Here is an 18,044-nt window from a genome sequence, read left to right on the forward strand (position 1 = left end):
TAATTATGAATCAGAAAACCCCTCATGCGGTACTTTTACACCTGGCATTGGGACACCCCTGGGAGAAGTTCAAAGGGCTGCTAGACACTGCGGAGCAGAGCCTCCTGGGGCTGACTGCCCGTTGGAGCGCCAGCTGCAGCCCCCACCTATGCGCGTGCTTCCCACCTGCACCCTCCCCTGAGTCGGCTCTTGAGATATGCTGATATCCCAAGGATCTTATTCATTAGAACTTCCGGTGAGGGGCAGACACAGTGACTGTCAGAGTCCCAAGGGCAAGGACACGAGATGATGCAGGGAGGTGTCTGCTCACCCCCGTGCACTAGCTCGAGGAGTATCCCAACACTGACGGACATCTCGGCCAGGCACCGTCACAGACTCTTGGAACCCATGCGTGAGCCCTTGAGGAGCTCCTGGGCTGGTACGACAGATGGGACTGTCACACACCAAGTCTGACACAACGTGGCCCCGTGGAGGTATGCGCTTGAGCACTGGACGCCGACGAGGGGCTCCAGAGGGGCCATCGGAGTCCTGTCCCTTGTCCTTTTTTGGGCAACTCTGTCCTCAAACCAAATATCAACCAAATGAAACCACAGCGCCTAGATCAGTTTTTCGAAGTGTGGTCGCGAGACCCCACGAGTGTGGAGGGCTACAGAGCCGTGGGTCCCATGCCAGACCCACTGAGTCAGACGCTAGGGGATGCAGCCCAGGGACCTGCCTGCTGAAAAGGCTCTGCGGAATCTCAGTCAAGGTCCGGAGTCACTGACCTGGGTGATGAGATCCAGTGTCTTGAACGCCTATGCTTCGGGACTGGGGCAGAGCTAGGTCAACTATTTAATACAGTGCCGGCAGGCACGGATGTTTTCTGCTCCCCCCTTGTGCTCTGCATGCAACGACCCGCCCTTCTAGAAGACACGTGCGACAGCCCTGTATTCTCTGCTCTGGACGTATTAGGGGAGCTCATTTCAGCAAGAGAGTTCGTGTATCGGGGCTGGGTCCAAGGACCCCCGTGTAAGCAATCTCCGAGTAAGTGTCCACATGTCCACGGCAGAGTCAGCACCCGTGGGTGGAGCCCGTGCTCCGGGCTTCTGCATTTCATTTGTGACCGAGTCACTCTGCTGTCCCTGACCATCCATGGAAGCCAGTGAGGCTCTCCCCCCGCCTTCCCCCTTCCTTCCCTTGCTTTAATTTTCTTGGTAGCACGTGACACCTGACTCTACCTACACTTTCATCACACGGCCATCTGCTCTCTGCTTAGCAGTGGCCTCTAGAGCAGGGACCATTCCTTCAAGAACATCTGTGAGCGCTGAGCGGGCACTGTTCTGGGCACTGGGGACACAGTGGCAAAGGGACCTGGATTCTAGTGAGGAGAGAGCGATCAGCAGAGGGAGAGTCAGAAGGAGGAGAGGAAAGAGGGATGAGAGGACAGAGCCCGCAGGGACGGGAGAAGGTGGCCTGCATGGTGAGCTGGGAGGACCCCGCCTGATTCCTGGAGAAATGGGGGGCCCTTTCTGGGCTCTGCGAGCAGCGATGTGGCTGCTTACAAAGCGACAGGATCGCTCTGGGGGCTGTTCCACCAGGTCTGATGGGGGCCACCAGAAGTTTGGTTTTGTCTGCGTGAAGCTTGTGATGTCCGTTAAGGATGGGGTCAGGGCCAGAAGCATCAGTGTGGGAGCCATCAGGATGCAGATGGGATTTAAAGTTATGGGGGGTGGGGTGGCAGTGAACCTCTCAGGGCCAGGACGATCAAGTGCAAAGACTGAGTCCGGAGGCCCGTGCCCGTGCTAGTGCCAAGCACTCAGGAGGCACTCAGCAGATAACGACTGAACGGACGAAGCTTCAAAATAACCCTGGCACGGGATGGGGGGGGGGCACTGCCTCCCTTTTTGTGGAAGGAGAAATGTCTCTCAGCTTAGAAAATGCATTCACCCCTTCCCCTCGTTACGAAAATGAGCAGCAGATTTTCTGATGCCCCTTCTTTTACGGTGGCTCACGGAGCTTCGCGCCCCATGTTAGGCCGACGGTGTACGCTGCGGACCGTTATAGGCTTGGCCCTCCGATAGCCTGAATCCCCGCGTTGCTTCCACATGGGGGTCTAGGCGTGTGGGGGGCAGACCCTGAGGGGCAAACAGCATCCTCCATCCCCAGAAGAAGGGTCCACCCACACAGCTGGCACTGCTGCATCTATGGAATCGGGACACTACTCGCCCCTGCCCTAGTCCCAACTGTTTCACACCTGGAAGATGGGGGTTTCGTGAAAGCCGCATGGACTATCACTAAAAACGCCCGTAATGGGGGACAGCACTATGCGAAGTCCTAGGGTAAAAAAGGGGGAGGATCTAGTTGGGGCCCTCGAGACGCTGCTGGTCTGTGACGGATGCTGAACCTTCCTTGAGCCGCGGTCCACAGTCTGGCGGAGAGTATGGACCTCTTTCTAGAAAAAGGTTTTCAATATCCAAGTTTGCTATGGGAAATAATCATTCTGATGTGCGGTTATTATGGTACCTAAAAAAAACCACCCAAATTTATGATGTAGTAACAAACATTCTTCGTTATCCATGCAAGGAATAACGAATCTGGGGGTGTTTACAACCATTTTAACGTGACAGAAAAGATCCACGATTTCCACTTGCAACCAAGCCTCAAGATTCTTATTCCAGTCTGGTGACTTCATGTGCAAGGAAGGGGAGGAAATGCTACCTCACAGTCAGATGTTAGTAGAAAATAAAGATGTATGTTTTCTGGGTCCAGATTCATGATCCCCGCCCCACCCCGAATTCCCTCCATGGAACGAGAGGGACCAGAGCCTCCGCTCACGTGTCCGCGAGGGCACGGGCACGGGGCTGGAGGGGCGGGAGCTGCTGCGGAAGGAAGCTGGGAACTGAGTGGGGATGTCAGAGCCTGGTGAGCCTGGAAGGGCCCATGTCCCCCCGAAGGCAGGTGGGGAGCTGGAGCTGGTGTGAAATGAGGCTGTGATGTCGGGGGGGGGGGGGACTGCCTCACGAAGCGGCTCAGGGTTGGGATTGTCAGGATTTTTCAGTGGAGGCAAGACAGAGCCACAGAGAGACTTTAAGGAGAACGGATTTTAACAGGATCAGATTTATATTTCGGGAAGATACTTTGAGCAGGCAGACACTTGGAGGATGGATTAGTCCAGGGAGAAACTGGCGGCAGGGAGATCCGCTGGGAAGACAATGAATTTCGGGGCTGAGAGATGAAAAGAGCCAAATTATTACAGTGAGAAGTGAGGGATACGGAAGGTCTCGAGGAGGTGGAATTAATACAGATTAGACAGCGGGGAGGTGAGTCGGAAAGAACTCTCCGTTCTCTGGAATAAAGGCAGACCGTGCTTGCCTGAGGTGGGGAAGACACGCGAGGGAGCGGTCCGTGGGGAAGAGGGAAGTCAAGGAGGATGGTGACTTTGCTTGAGTTTGCGATGCCCACGGCAGAACTGTCTAGAAAGGAGGTGGAGCTGAAAATACAGAGCTTCCCACCGTGGGCCTCATGCTTCGAGAGATCTTCCCCACCCCCACATCAAAGAAGGAGCCCCCGAAAATTTCACGTGTTTTCATGCTTTCGTTTTTTACATTTAAAGGATTTTAAACATTGAGACTTGGTGCTGCTGGGGCTCAGCTCTCTCTTATCTTCCCCATGGCCAATTATTCTGGTACCACTTATTGGAAACACCATCCTTCTAACTTACTTAAACTCATGCAGTTTTTATAGACAGCTTCTTCTCAATTTTTTTCTCCCTTAATTTAAAAACCTTCACTAATATACAGAGCTACCAGCAGGGAAAGAGAGAGAGAGAGAGAAAAAGACAATCAACCACAGGCCTACACACAGAATCGACCACTTGACGTAAGTGGTCGATTCTCTGTGACCGATGACAAATTCTGGATTTCTAATTATGCTCGGGTTTCCCACGAAAAACATGGGAGTGTCCGGTGACCTTTCTGTTGGGTAAATCCTGAAAACTGTACAGCCATCTTCTGGCTAGAAGAGGGCGTAGAAGCACGTCTGAGTGGGAACAGGCCGTCTTCGAAAAGATAAACGAAAAGGTACAAATGTATGCCGTCCAATAAAATTTCGAGACTATGCTGCTTTGGTGCTCTAGGCTATGCGGAGAACATCCCAAACACTGCAGGACTGAAAAAATTTCTTTTCTTCCTCCCGACTCCTTTAGGTTTACCTTTAGGGAAACGAGAGGGCGCACGTGTGGTCATCGGGGGGTTAAGCCTCACTGGTGCCGATGCCCCGAGTCTTTGCTTGTTCATCAGGGCATTAAATCTGAAAGCTCAGGAGAGCAATGCAGCCGGGCTGCCAGAGTGAGGCTATAAAGTTCTGCATTAAAAATTCATATCACAGGCTCGCCTCGGAACTCGGCTCTGGCTGAAGGGAGAGCGGGCGGGGAAATATGAGACACCCCACTGTCTTTCTGGCAATTGGAGACATTCCTCAACAAACAGCACCTCAGGAAGGGAATGAAAGGCCAAACAAGCCGTGAAGGAAATCAATGAGTTCAATTATCTAGCTCGCTCTCGCTTTCCTGGAGGAAACTTTTCATTCTTAAGGCTGGTTCCAAAAAGTTTTTTTTTTTTCTTCTTACGCTATCCCAGAACAAGAGCCGCAGACATCCTTGCTGGTGCCCAGATGTTTGGCAGCTCTCTTAATGTGTTTTACAACAGCCCAGAGAGCCCCAAATTCTCCAGGCCACATGGGGTGAGACCTCTCCTGGAGTCTGAGAGTCGCCTCGATGTGCGGCCAGAGGGGACCACACGCAGGACGACCTGTTCGCATGGCAGGCGCTGGGCCTGCACAATGTGGCACTCAGACTCCAGCGGAGTCACTCAGCGGTTGTGGTTAGGGTTGAGGTTAGGGCATTAACAGGTGTACAACGCTAGGCACTTGGAGCTTTCTGCTTCCCGCCCTAGCAGCACCCAAGTGGTAAGTGGTCAAGATTTCTAATTCCGAGCCCTCAGGACGAGGATTCCCCCAGCTGCAGCATGCCGACGCGGACAAAGAGGCCTGGTGACACAGAAATCCTGACCTTCCCAAGGTCACCACGGGAGAGGGTAAGGGGTGGCCGGGGCCCCCTCGCTGAGGGTCCGCTTGGGGCGTTCCTTCATCTTGCTGTTGAGGACACCAAGTCCTGAGGACAGAAACTGGCTGCCCTGCCCATGGTTACTCCTCTCACCGGGTCAGCAATCAAGCCTCATGGTGACCCTGAGAGCGGGGCTCTCCCCCTTATGCTCCCACTGTCCCCCACGTCCGGGTTGGTGGCTTCCCTGCAGGCCAATCCACAGAGAGGTTGTGCAGGTCCTGCTGGCGGACGGGATCGGAGATTGAGCTTCTGGGAAGCAGCTGTGGGGTAACGCTAAGAGGCCAAGAAGGGGGAGGGCTCTTCGATGCTGCCCACAGCCGTCCAGCCCGGTCCCATCGTTTTACTAACGAGGACACGGCTACTGCTGAGGGAGGGGACTTCGTGAGGCCCCAGCCGTGACAGAGCTGGGGCCGGACCCAGGATCTCCTGACTCTAGGCCTAGTGCCTTTCACCGTCCCTCGACCAGAGGAGGCTGTGACGTCTATTACTGTCACAAAACAGCAGTCTGGTAGTGAGGCGAGGGATGCGGGGACCCTTGAAGCATTCTGGGGTCCAGGCTCTCCCGGTCTGATGACGCTACAGGGAAGCCACCTGAAAACCCCACAGCCACGAGCGGGACAGTGGCACGAAAAGACAGCACGAAGGGAGTTTTCTAGTTTTCACCTGTGAGGCAATGACAGCAGTGTAGAGCTGGGCTCCCAAACAAGAGGGAAACTGAGGAGTAACTTACCCCACAGTACACCTATCCGATGGGGCGCTGGACAGCACCCATCAGGTTTCCGAAAGGTAGTCACCGACAGGAAAGAAACAGTTACACGTCAGACAAGACAAAACACCAACAAGCAAACCAGCCAAACCAACAGCCTAGAAATGAAATCTGACGCTGTCTACAAGACACAACAGCAACAAAGCACCGTCTAGAAAAAAGACTGGAAGGACTGGGCCAGGATGTTACCGACGGTTATCTCTGTGCGGTAATGAGCGATGACCTGTTTTCTAAAACTGTTTAGAATTTTCTATATTGGGTGTGACACACACGGAGGACTACTGTAATTAAAAATACTAAGTATCCCACAAAGGGGATTCTCTTCGCTGATCGGGGGGCGTGCCGCGGGAAGGACGGTCTCACTTCCGCCAGCCCTCCTGCCTCCCTTCCAAAGGGCCCTGGGCGGGTCGGTGTGCCTCCGGTCACATTCCCCTCAGCCACCTGGGAAGCACGGGAGGAGATGGGCCGCCTCCTGGTGACCCAGTGTGGTCCCGGGCCTCAGCGGCAGCTGGGGACTCCTGTGCAGAGGCAGAAACGCATGGCTTTTGGAGGAATTCCCCGGGGGACCCGAGGCGGTGCACAGTTCCAGGCAGGGCCTCCGTAAGCCTTCCTGCCTAAAGCACTTCAAAGGTTCAGATGGCTCCTGCTTTCCTCTTAGAGGTCATCAGCTTCCTTCGGGAGTCTCCCAGGGAGTAAACAATGTCACCGGTCAGGGTCCAGGCCGCACGCTACAGAGACCCCACCCGGCTGTCGTCAAGGCGAAGGCTCGCGCTGACTGACGAGGTCACCCACGAGCGTGCGGACATGCACAGGGTGTACGGACAGGACAAGCCCTCCTCGAAAGCAGTTCCGCTGGTGTTCGTCACCACCGAGCCAGTGGCAGGAACACTTGCAGTACGTGCCTGATCCCCAGTCCTGGACGTAGGCAGGCACAGGTCACGATGTCCGTCCTACAGGTCGTTAGAGGCATAGGGACAGCTGTGCTCGCCATCAGCCTCCTTCTCCGTCTCCTTGAGCTTTAGACTGTGAGGTTCCCAAGCTTTACTTTGATCCCAAAATCAGGGAAACCTCAAGGTTCTCTAAAAACACAACATTTTTATAAAAGCATGCCAAACCCCAGTGACAGTAGGACTAATGCTTTTCTTTCTAATACCCTCTCTAAGGATGCCGGAGGAGCAGGGTTACTCTCTCTCTACCCACAAGCTCGTTTGTACACACACCCCGCCCAGCACTGCGTAGGCACACGGGTACGTGGGTGTTTCAGCGTTCGGAGCAGGGCATGTGAGCCCGTGCACAGATGGCATCTGGAACCTCTCTGCCCCCTTCATTCTGCAGTCCCCGCACTTGACACAGGGCCTGACATTTTAACACAGGCCTCTAGTGAGCGTAGCTGAAAGGTGGGAGGCGTAGAGACCACTGGCTCTTGCCAATGCTGGGTAAATGTCCACACACATCTGGAGTCCACGGGTGAAGGATCCTCGGCACGCAGAGGAAATTCTACGTGGACTTGAAAAGACGAAGCCATCCCCTTCCTCCCACACAGTGCCCTGGGCTGGGAAGAGCCTGGATCTGGGCTGTGCTGCTTACAGATGCTGCTGTTGCTGGAGAGGCCGAGGAGAGCCCTCTGGGGCTTACCCAGGCATTGGATTTTAGGTGTGAGATGAAATGCTGGTACAGGGATGGAAAATCCTAAGAATTCTACAAAATGCACAGTTATGCTCTTCGGGAGCTAAAGTCACGGAGCGGGGAAAGCCCCCTCCTCTCCCCCCAAAGTCCTTAGCTGTTCCCCACAAGCGTCATCTGACCGCCTCTAGGTTGAAGGGACAGCAGGTTCTTTATTCAAGCTCAGCCCCTTGAAACCGTCAAAGTGGCTGTCTCTCTATTTTTAGGGAAATTAATCTAACCAGGATAATTACAGCAACTCATACTGGAAATTGATGACTCATCAAAAAGACAGGAAATAGAAAATGTTCCGCTCTTAAAGGTACAGCCGAGAGACTCCATTTCAGGAGAGCAGCGCCGGTGTTGTCAAGTTCAAGTAGGGGATACGTAGGCGTCCAGCGGGATCATCAGAATAGCTGTGCGGTTCTTGGGCTCTGCCGCCTGCGCTCTACCGGGCCCCCTTCCCCAAATCTTTCACGGGGAGGTGTAAAAATAAATAAATAGAAGAGCAACCAGTCTGCCAGGGCTGACAGGAGGGGGCCGTGGGAAGAGCGAAGGCTTGAGGGGCTCCACGGGGACCTCTGGCCTGGCTGGCCCTCCCACAGGTGACATCACTCTCTTCAAGGCGGTGTCATGATTGGGCTTTACGCATCACCACCTCAGGGTGTGCAGGGCACTGGATTTCGGGGCCAGGCCAGGACTAGTTCCCAGTGACCCACGCTCGCGGAGGGTGCCCACCCCACCACCAGTCACCCGCAGGTGGTCTGCACGTGGCCCCACCTGCGCACCGTGTCTCCAGCTGCCGGTCCCCTCCCCTTGTCGGAGCACCTCTCGGGGCCCACGTGCCCCACCGCTGGGCATTTCCGCCCTCCACGATGTGGGGCACATACAGGCCCCCCGCCCTGGCAATTCCCACAGAGCCCTAAGCCAGGCTCACGTCTCAGAGCGCACGGTGTCCTGTGAGACGGCACTGGTTCCCTACATGCTCTAAAGAAAATACTTTAAAATTAACCAGAGTGAAGGTGTTCACAAATGTCCCTTTTTGTAACACACGATGGAAGTCGGCGTGTATACAATGCAGGGCTTTTTCAGAAGCACAGAGGAAAGGACTAGAACGCGAGCAGCCTTAAGAAATATGAATTCTGGCAGGAAAGGCTTGGGAGGTGCAAATTCTCCTAAGACTCACGTTAGCTGTAAAACACAGAGCATTTCAGTGCAATTTGGTATTTTCTTCCACGGGAGGCTCAGACACACAGGCCATACGCGAGAGGAACGCAGTGACTGGACTGTATGTGTTGTAACGGAAGCTCTTTCCGTGCCAGGATTCCGGGGACCCAGCAAAGAGGGGGCTGCGGACGGGAGGAGAAATTCCTGCACTTTCGCCCAGGATGCTAGTCGAGGAGGGCAACGCTCCCCCCCCCCCCCCCCCCCGCAGTGTGCGGTGCCGACCCAGCCGCGGACCCAGGAGGCTGGCTGTGGAAGGCGAGGGCCAGGCTCTCTCCGGGGCCAGGTGCCACGTGCCCCGAAGCAGCCTGTCCACCTCCACGGGCATCCTGGGACCTGTTTACCTACTAAAATCCACACCCCTCTGCTTGGCTGGCCCGTGCAGGTTGAAGTCAATTGGGTCGCTAACTTTCCATCTGCTAACACAAGTGGGAAGATCGGGACCCAGGGTGCCCCTCTCAGGGCAAAAGAAAAAAAAAGAAAAAAAAAAGAAAAAAAAAAAGGAAGAAAAGAAAAAAGAAAGGAAAAAGGGGGGGGGGAAGCAGAGACATAATTCATTTATTTAACCCAGAAACGGTTATGCTCTGCAACCCTGCAATCCTCTTACACAACTGTTTTGGCAAACCCCCCTATGTTCCAACAAATATTAAACTGTGCTTGCCATTTGTCTAAGGAATCTTGCATTAATAAACATGAAGAAGAACACTTTTACCTCCCACTCTCAATGACGGGACAAAACAAAGACCAGCTGTATTCATCAATGGGTCCTTGTTCTGCACATAAAGGCTAATTACATTTTGCTTCAAGCCTCCGCGTGGAAAACTTCCCCACTGCAAGTCGGCCCGCGCTGTCCCAGCTGACGCAGGGTGGTGACTGCTCACAATAAACCGGGCTCTTAGACCGGCCTCGGTGCCTTCGACCTGCGGGCTGCTTTCCCAAGTGCGGGGGACATCTCCCAGGGCCAGAGAGGCGAGGGCAACGTGGGGTCTTGGAAGCCCCTGGGGAGATGATGACATTAAAGCCCACCTTCTCCAAGGTCTGCTGATTTCAGAAGCACATACCAGGCCCCACTCTGCTGATCACGGAAGAGGGGACGGTCACTAGCGGCCATGCTAAGGGCCGCCCGCACCCCCTCCCTGACTCTGCACCACCGCCGCTGTGCGTGTCCGCCGTTGGGTAAGGAAAGTGGGAGTGGTGGTCAGCGAGTGCCCCCACGGCCACGGAAGAGGCCCAGACCCTCCGCCCTGTGACCAGGGAAGCCTTCTCTGAAACCTAGGCTGGACCCTGCCACCCCATCCCACTTTCGTGATTTAAGAAATCCCTACTCTTGGAGAGCAAAAAGAAATAGTTTAGAAATGTTTTAAGACCATTTGTGAGAAGGTTTGCCCCTAGTGGGCTTCTACTCGTACATATTAATGAGAAGACGTCTAGTCTACTAAGAGACACGTACCGTGGGCCTGAGGCGGATGGCAGAGTGACAAAGCTTCCCCATAAAATAAAGGGGGAGAGGGATGCAGGGGGGGGTAGCCTCCACACACAGGCGCTCTCCCAGGCCGATGAACTCCCCGCAAAGCTACAAGAAAGTAGTGAGGACTGACTCAGTCCATTGTCCACATGTTTTGTGGATGACTTACTCTGGGAAGCATGTACAGTAAGTTTGGCCCTAGGCTGCCTTTTGTTAGCAGTCAGTCCATTTCCAACTTGGGAAATGCCCAACCCCTATGCGGGCCCGAGTCCGCTGTCTTTCCCCCGTTCCCAACACACACGGCACCCACTCTGCCCCATCCCCATGTCTGGCATGTCTGGTGGGTGAGCCTGGCCGCCCCGTGTTCTCACCCATCTGCACTCCTTTGCCTCCGCAGCCCCTCACCCGAACTCATCTTTCAACCACAAACCACATGTCAACCTCCTTCAGGAAGGCTTCTCTGATTACCCTTTCCTTTTGCTCCAGCTGGCTGAGCCTCCCCTAGAGGCTGCCCACTGGCTGCCTCTGAGTTCGGCCACGGGAGTTCTGGCAGTGGGAAGCAGGGAAGGTAAGGGCAGGGGTCACTCTTCGTCCCAAAGGCCACAGGTCCTTGCAAGCCTCAGTGTGGTACATCCCGGCCAGTCCTGGCTCAAGCTGCCACATTCCCTCTGTGGGAATGGCACACACACGCTGTGCCCCCTGACGGCCCCCCTACCATAGCAGTGATCACACTGGATTCCAACGGCTTGTCTCCCCGAACCTTCTACCTCGGGATTTTCAGGACAGAGCACAGGGCCAGGCTCAGAGGGGGCCCTCTAGAAATGTTGGCTGTGCTGAGCAGTGGCTCTGTTCTGAGTCATGACCCTCATGAGTTAGGCTTGTTCTCGCTGAGCACATGCAGGCACGCCATACCCCTGCCTCCCTGCTCCTCTCGGGGGAAGGCAAGCAACTCCCTGCTCCGATCCTGGAAGGTGACGCGCCCCGAGCGCCCATGGCCCCGAAAGCAGTCTGTGACGACAGCCGGTCCCGAAGCAGAACATTCTGTCAGAATAAACAACTCTCATACTTTCTGCTTCTATTTCCACTCACTGGAGTTTAGCGAACATGAGCAAGTCATGCAGGGGTTTTCATTTCATTGGATTTTGGGGGGAAAAATCTTTTTGGCCTTAGGACACACTGAAATGATGAGAAACAATCTGGAAATATTTCTCACTGAGCCCACACCAGTGACCGCCATTGCCCATCAGATGCCAGTAGGGTTGTAGGAGTTGAGGGGAGGGCTAGGGCCTCTGGGGCCCCCCTGGTGACCTTGCTGGTTCAGGGGACCCAAGATTTAATTCTTACCTGTAACAGGACAGAGCCGGCTTCTCTGTCCAGCCCAGGAGTCAGTGTGTCTATAAACAGTAACTAGAAAAACAAGACTAAAAATCATCCCTGTCATCTTAAGAGGCAGTCACCTGGGAGCAGAGCCCTGACAGGTGGCTACGCTGTCATCCCCCAGCGTCAGCCTGGCCTCTAGCGAGGTCAGAGAGGGTGGGGACAGAGGATGAGAGACCCTGACCCTCTGGGCTGTCTCCCTGGCAGGTCCCAGCTGCCAGATTCCCCACCCAGCTGGGATGGAAACCTGGGGGCAGGGAGCGTGTCAGCACTTTCTAGATGGCTCTTCTGGGCTAAGTCGCTTCCCCAACACCTAAAACAAACCAATTCAATGGACACAAATTTTCTCTGTGGCTTCTCTAGATGCCCAATAAAGAAATGATAAGTCTAACTCAGGGACCAGTACTTAGCCCTCAAGTGACAAGTGGCATTATCTGCTGTCATTTCTGAATGGCTTCAGTAGAGGCCGTATGTCTCCAGGCTGCTTCTCTTCCCTAAGCAGGTGCACGTGGTCAGCTAACGGCACCTCCCCGGCACGCCCCGGGAGGACAGGGCAGGAGACGCCAGCTTCTGGAAGCTGAGCCTCTTAAAACATTCTCAGAGTAGCGGCTTTCAAAATAATTTCTGATTGAGACCCCACAAAAGAACCGCATTTCACACGGCAACCCAATAACCGTACATTTGTATTTTTAGATTTCTACACACAATGAACACGAAAGTGTCACAAAACAATACTCGACTCTACCCTGTGCCGGGAGCCGTGATACTGTCTACTCCGCTCTGTTATTTCGTTTTCCATTCTTTTTTATTGCTCAACAAGCTGGTTGCTGCTCACTACACTGACTTTGCCCTGTGACACCCAGTTTGAGAAACACTGGCTTAGAAGGGCTCAGAGACAGGCTGCACAACTTTTGAAGTGAGCAACGAAGCAAGCTTTGGTTAATTATAGAAATGCAAGACATATCTATGTCTTCTAGAAAGAGATGTAGGTTACAAAAACAAAATAATGAACCTTGGGGGGTGGGGGGAGAAGGAATTTACCAAGAAAGACAATGACTATTCTTAGTAGAATAAAATCCAGGAAGAAATAATAGAAAAATAAGGGTGGCGGGCTGGCAGAATAGGGGGCCAGATGCCAACGCCCCCCCCACCCCGGACAGTGATGCCTGCACAGGCGCACTGGGAGCACAGCGGGGGACCCTCCTTACTGGCGCAGGCAGCCTGGGGGCCATGGGCTTCTGGGGGACACTGGGGGAGGCACCCAGGACAGGAGGTGGCTCAACCTCTTGTCTGGTGGCCCTTCCTGTCTGGACTTTGAAAGGAAGACTGGGGCAGGGACAACCGCTGCTCTTTGTCATCTCTCTTGATTTCTGTCACTACTGTTCCTTCTTTTCCGGTGTTCCGCACGCGGGTGGAGTGAATCCGTGCTGGCCCAGATCACGGATTTCCTTCTGGCAAGAGCCTCGTGTGACACATGCCCGCCCCCAACACACGCACGCCCTGTGTGTCCGTACATGGATGTGTCCGTACATGGATGCCAAGTGTTCTAAGGGGTGACGCGAGTAAATACATCTGTGTGGGAGCCAAGGACGCGGACACAGGGAAAAGGGGACGTCATCTGCACAGACCCAGCTCCCCGAAGGGTCCCATGTGTCCCCTTTTCTATAAGATGCCCTGTTCCCGACCTTTCTTAGAAAAAGGCACATGTTGATGAGGCTTTCCAATAATTAAGGACACAAGTTCCAGTGCTCTAGGAGCTCCAGAGCTTACTGTCACACCATGGTCATTAGACTGACGCGAGCAGCTCATGGGGGTGATGCTGTTGTCCCCACAGCAGCTCTGAGGCTGAGCGCCTCCTAAATCCTGTACCGCTTTGCGAAAGCCAACAGACAGGAGGGCAAAGCGGGGTGGGGGGTGTCTTCCATGGATTAGCAAAGCTGGGGGACACCTGACCAAAAGCATGCAGACGCGGGGAGCCAGGCGGACACTTACTTGGCAGTAATTTCTTCATCATATTTGGTTTTCAGGTCAAATAATTCTGTTCGAGTTTTTTCCAGGGCTGAAAGGCAGAGGACATAAAACCTTAATATAAGATACCAGTCGTTCAAATTAAATTAGAAAAGGTAAAGTAGGGGCGCCTGGGTGGCTCAGTCGGTTAAGCATCTGACTCGACTTCGGCTTAGGTCATGATCTCAGGGTCATGAGATCGAGCCCTGCGCTGGGCTCTGAGCGCGGAGCCTGTTCGAGAGTCTCTCTCTCTCTTCCTCTGCCCCTCCCCCCGCCAAAGAAAAAGAAAGAAAGAAAAAGTACACAAGCAGTATATACGCATCCAAGGAGTCCAAGATAACAAAAGTACACAGAAGGGGCCAAAAAATCCCCTTTCACTTCCGCCTCCTCTTAGCCACGTCCCCTCCTCGGAGATAATTCCTGTTACTGGTTCAGTGTGTACATTCCCTGCTTTTACATATATTTTATTATTTAAAAAATACTTTCATACATAATTGCATATATATATATATTTTTTTTTTTCCTCCCCCTCCTGACCCTGCACAGATAGGATGATCCAAATACTTTCTGGGACTTGCACTTTTCCTTGAGCAGAACTGCATGGAAAGCTCTCTGTATCGGAACACAGGCAGTAACAGCGAGCTCTCGCACGAAGCCGGCCAAACGCTGGGCACCTGAGGACCCACAGAAGCCAAGGTCCTGGGGTAAGGAGCCGAGACACTCTGGACAAACGCCAGCTGGCTGGCTGTCCCAGGAGGCAACTTACGTTCCCAGCAATACTGGGAGTGTGACTATTTTCTTATACTCTCAACAACACCGCATATTATCAATTAAAGAAAATTCTTTTGACAGTATGACAGGCAAAACCATCTTTCCCCTGATTTAATGAGCATTCTCTTGCCTGTTAAGAATTGTTAATGTTTTTTCATGCATGTACTGGCCACGTGCATGTCCCCCTCACACCACCTGTATGCGTCTCTGGCCCCTCATTCTACTGGACTGTTTATCTCTTTGTACAGATTTCCTAGTGAGTTTTTAAGGTATCTTGAGATCCTAGGGGGTCTCATTCACGTGTCTGGAAATGTGCTGTGGTTATGTTCTCACACTCTGGCATGAGGTACTCCCTCGGATTATGAGGTCTTCTGATGTTTTCCCCCCCATGTTCCAATTAAGTATATGATGCAGTTTCCCTTTCAGGGGAAGAAAAGAAAGAGAAAGAGAAAGGAGGAGAAGGACAAAAAAGCATAAAGAAACGATAAAAACTCCAGCACAACCTTTTCGAGCATCTTAAATTTTAAAGTTCTACTAGTACTGTGTTTAAGATGGGAAGAAGTGTTGTGTTTTTTTTGTTTTCCCCCTCATGGTTCCAAATGAGATGTCAGTCCTTGACAGTTTGGCGATTTAGCTGTGTTTGTTGGAAAAAGAGCAGAAAGAAAGGATGGCGTGTGGAAGGGATGGAAAAGGAATTCAGACCCTCCCACTGGACCTTACGGACTCAGGGTGGGAGAGAATGAAGTCAAGGTCGAGAGGCTGCGGTGGGGGGGGGGGGCGGTTCTGAGGAGCGTGGGCTCCTTCACTCCTCCGGGAGGCCTGGTACAGGGATGGGGGTATGGCACGGGGAGCAGGGGGACAAGGGCACAGCCCAAAGCCCCCCACTTCCATCTTCTCCGAATGGACTGGACTAGGATACAGAACGTCCCACCTGTCTGCAGACTTTGAACTTTGTGTTCCGCTTCCTCCAGCTTTGAGGTGGTGGACATCTGCGTCTCCTGCAGCTTTCTAGAATGGAAGAGAATAAAGCCAACTTGGTCATCTTATTCCCCAACGTGAACATCCTGTGTGCTTTGGAGCTCGGTGGCCAACAATCTTTGCGGCAATCCATGCCACTGGCCATGGGTGCATGATGGGGCTACCGCTGGGGGCGCCATGAGCGTCACGTGCCTGCTCCCCAATCTTCAGCGCCCCGACTCTGTACCCACATGGGACACAAGGTGGAGCGTGCATCCCGCGGGACCTGATGCAGGCTGATGGCCACAGCCGGGCATCTTAAACGTAACTTGCTCTTCACGTGCCAGATATTTAAAAAAATAAAAATAAAAATCATCATCACGCACTCATTGTTTTCAGAAGTTCCCCAAGAAGAATGATACATTTACATTTTGCTGACACAATGAAGGAATTTGTTGGAATAAAGGATGTGCTAATAGATGTGACAGCTGCTCCATGTCTGTTATAATGGAATGTAAATGTGACCATAATACCTAATGCGCGATTGTCAGTGTTTGAACCCAGCGTCCCCGGATTTACATTTCCCCCGATCTCCAGATGAATTCCCTGGTCAATAAATAGCATTCCTTCCTCCTCATCTGCAGAAAATGTCTAAAAATAAGTTTATTATTTTTACATCATATGAAGAGAACACACGCTCTCAGACTAACAAACCTGGGAATACAGAAAAGTAGAAATTACATCGTTTAAAAAAATTGCTCAAATTTCCATCCCTATGGAGAAGGGATTGCTCACGTTTTCACATATTCCAATTATAAAACTATTACAGGTTCTGAGTTAAAAAAAAAAACCCACGGCAGAAGTATACTATAAACTCACACGTAATATGCAACAGTGTAATAGACATTCCCTGTCCCTTTCAGTGTGAGAGGGATCACAGCACGTGTGACCTGCCCGCTTTTTCACTCACTTCCTTACTTTGGAAACGTTCTACACCAGCATACGTGGCTCCCCCTCATTCTTATTAAATAATTAACGTAACCAGCCTCTGCGGACTGTTGGATTGTTTACTGCCTCTTCCTACTAGACAATTCTGCAGTGATCGTTATGTAGACATTGTTGCGTAATTGTGACAGTGAATCTGCTGAGGTTCTAGCAGAGGAATTAGAATGGTCAAAGAGTACGTGCGATTTTTTTATTATTGTTCTTCTGATAGATATTGAGAAACTTCCCAGCAACCAAAAAAAACTCACTAATTTAAACTCTTGCCAACAGTATGTGAGTGTTGTTTTCCTGCGCCAACACTAGATAAAATTAAACCGAATTTTCCTGCTGAGTAAAGCTGAGCATTTGCTTCTCTTTGTACGAACTGTCTGCGTATCTCCGGCGTCCACTTCATAGCTCTCGTTTTTCCCTACTAATCTGTGAGGGCCCTTACGTGGTTGGAAAATGTCTTCTCAGTTTAAATAATCGGTTTTCAACTATGATCAGAAAGAAATACCTACTCCAAAATTACTAAAAACAGAATACTTGCCCAAGTTTTCTTCTGGTATGTACACAATTGAGTTATTAATGTTTAAAGCCTAGATTGCTTTCAATTTCTTGGTGTAAAGAACGACATTAAAAAAAAAATCATCTAGCTTTATCTTCTCTCCCGAGTGGTCAGTCTGGTATTTGCATCTTTAAATAAAATTAATTCTTCTACCTAGTTTGAAAAACCAATTTAATAATATCAAATTCCCAGATGAATTTACTCCCACCATTTTCAGACGCATGACTTTGCTCTGTGTAGCGGTAATCACGCTGTATGTAATTGTCTATCATGCGTTTTCCACTCCGTATCATGCTGGATACATCGCTGGTCTCGCTTCAAATTCTACACTGTTATTATTTTAATGGCTGTGCCATGTTCCAGCTGGGAATGGCCCGGTTTTACCTACGCATTCCTCTCTGGCCGGCATTCTGATGGCTTGCCTCCCCGACCCCTCACTCTAGCTACTATCAGTAACATGGTGAGAAACTGCTTTGGGCACTAGGGGCCCTGAACCTGTGGGGCTCCCTTTTGCCCTGGAGGCAGTACCCGGCTCCGCTCTCCCATGCTGCATAGGACTGGCTTTGGTCCTGCAGCGAGGACTCTGGGAGGCTATGTGAGACCACCGGGGAGGCCGAGGCTGGAGTGCTGAGCTGGGCTCTGGTCCCACCTCTGGGTGGCTGGCTGGGAGGGCATGGGCAGGTCCCGAATCTGAAGCCTTGTTTCTCTATCCGTAACAAATTTTACTGACATCGGCTGCTTGATATACGGAGTGTGGCGAGGTATAGAAAAGAGGCCCAGAACCCAAAAAAGCCCCCCCAAAAAACAAAAACCCCAAGATTTGTGGCTGATGTTAAATATCCGCATTCGTTTCTCCAGGTGGCAGGATTTCGGCGTGTGTCTAGGACATCCCCAGAGAGGGCACAAGGCCACGCCCTGTCATCTCAGCTCACATCAGCGCATACCAAGCGCACACGCTTTGTGCTCAAGCCTTGGACCCGCGTGGCCTTGACGGACGCACTCTGGTCCCCTTGGCAACCTGACACCACCCCCTGTGGGTAAACAATGCATGGCCCTCAAGGTAATCTCCCAGATGACAGAGTAAGGGACACCTTTACTTTTCAAACAGAATTTTGGCGAGAGCCCCGCGGAGCGTGGTCCGCCCTCCGGGCTGGTCTCCCAA

At 52.3% G+C, this 18,044-nt stretch overlaps 1 protein-coding gene across 11 annotated transcripts in view; it reads right to left on the reverse strand.

The window, feature by feature from the left end:
• The window catches only part of CUX1 (cut like homeobox 1), a 352,264-nt gene that overhangs the window by 121,673 nt on the left and 212,547 nt on the right, over positions 1–18,044 (reverse strand). For all 11 annotated transcript variants that reach the window (XM_032872502.1, XM_032872504.1, XM_032872503.1 and 8 more), the window contains exons 7-8: positions 15,305–15,381; positions 13,588–13,654 (exon numbers count right to left, since the gene is read on the reverse strand). In XM_032872502.1, the coding sequence (XP_032728393.1) occupies positions 13,588–13,654; positions 15,305–15,381 (144 nt within the window). The remainder of the gene's footprint in view (positions 1–13,587; positions 13,655–15,304; positions 15,382–18,044) is intronic.

Source organism: Lontra canadensis, unplaced genomic scaffold (genome assembly GCF_010015895.1).
Source record: "Lontra canadensis isolate GAN:19392208 unplaced genomic scaffold, GSC_riverotter_1.0 scaffold45, whole genome shotgun sequence".
NCBI lineage: Eukaryota > Metazoa > Chordata > Mammalia > Carnivora > Mustelidae > Lontra > Lontra canadensis.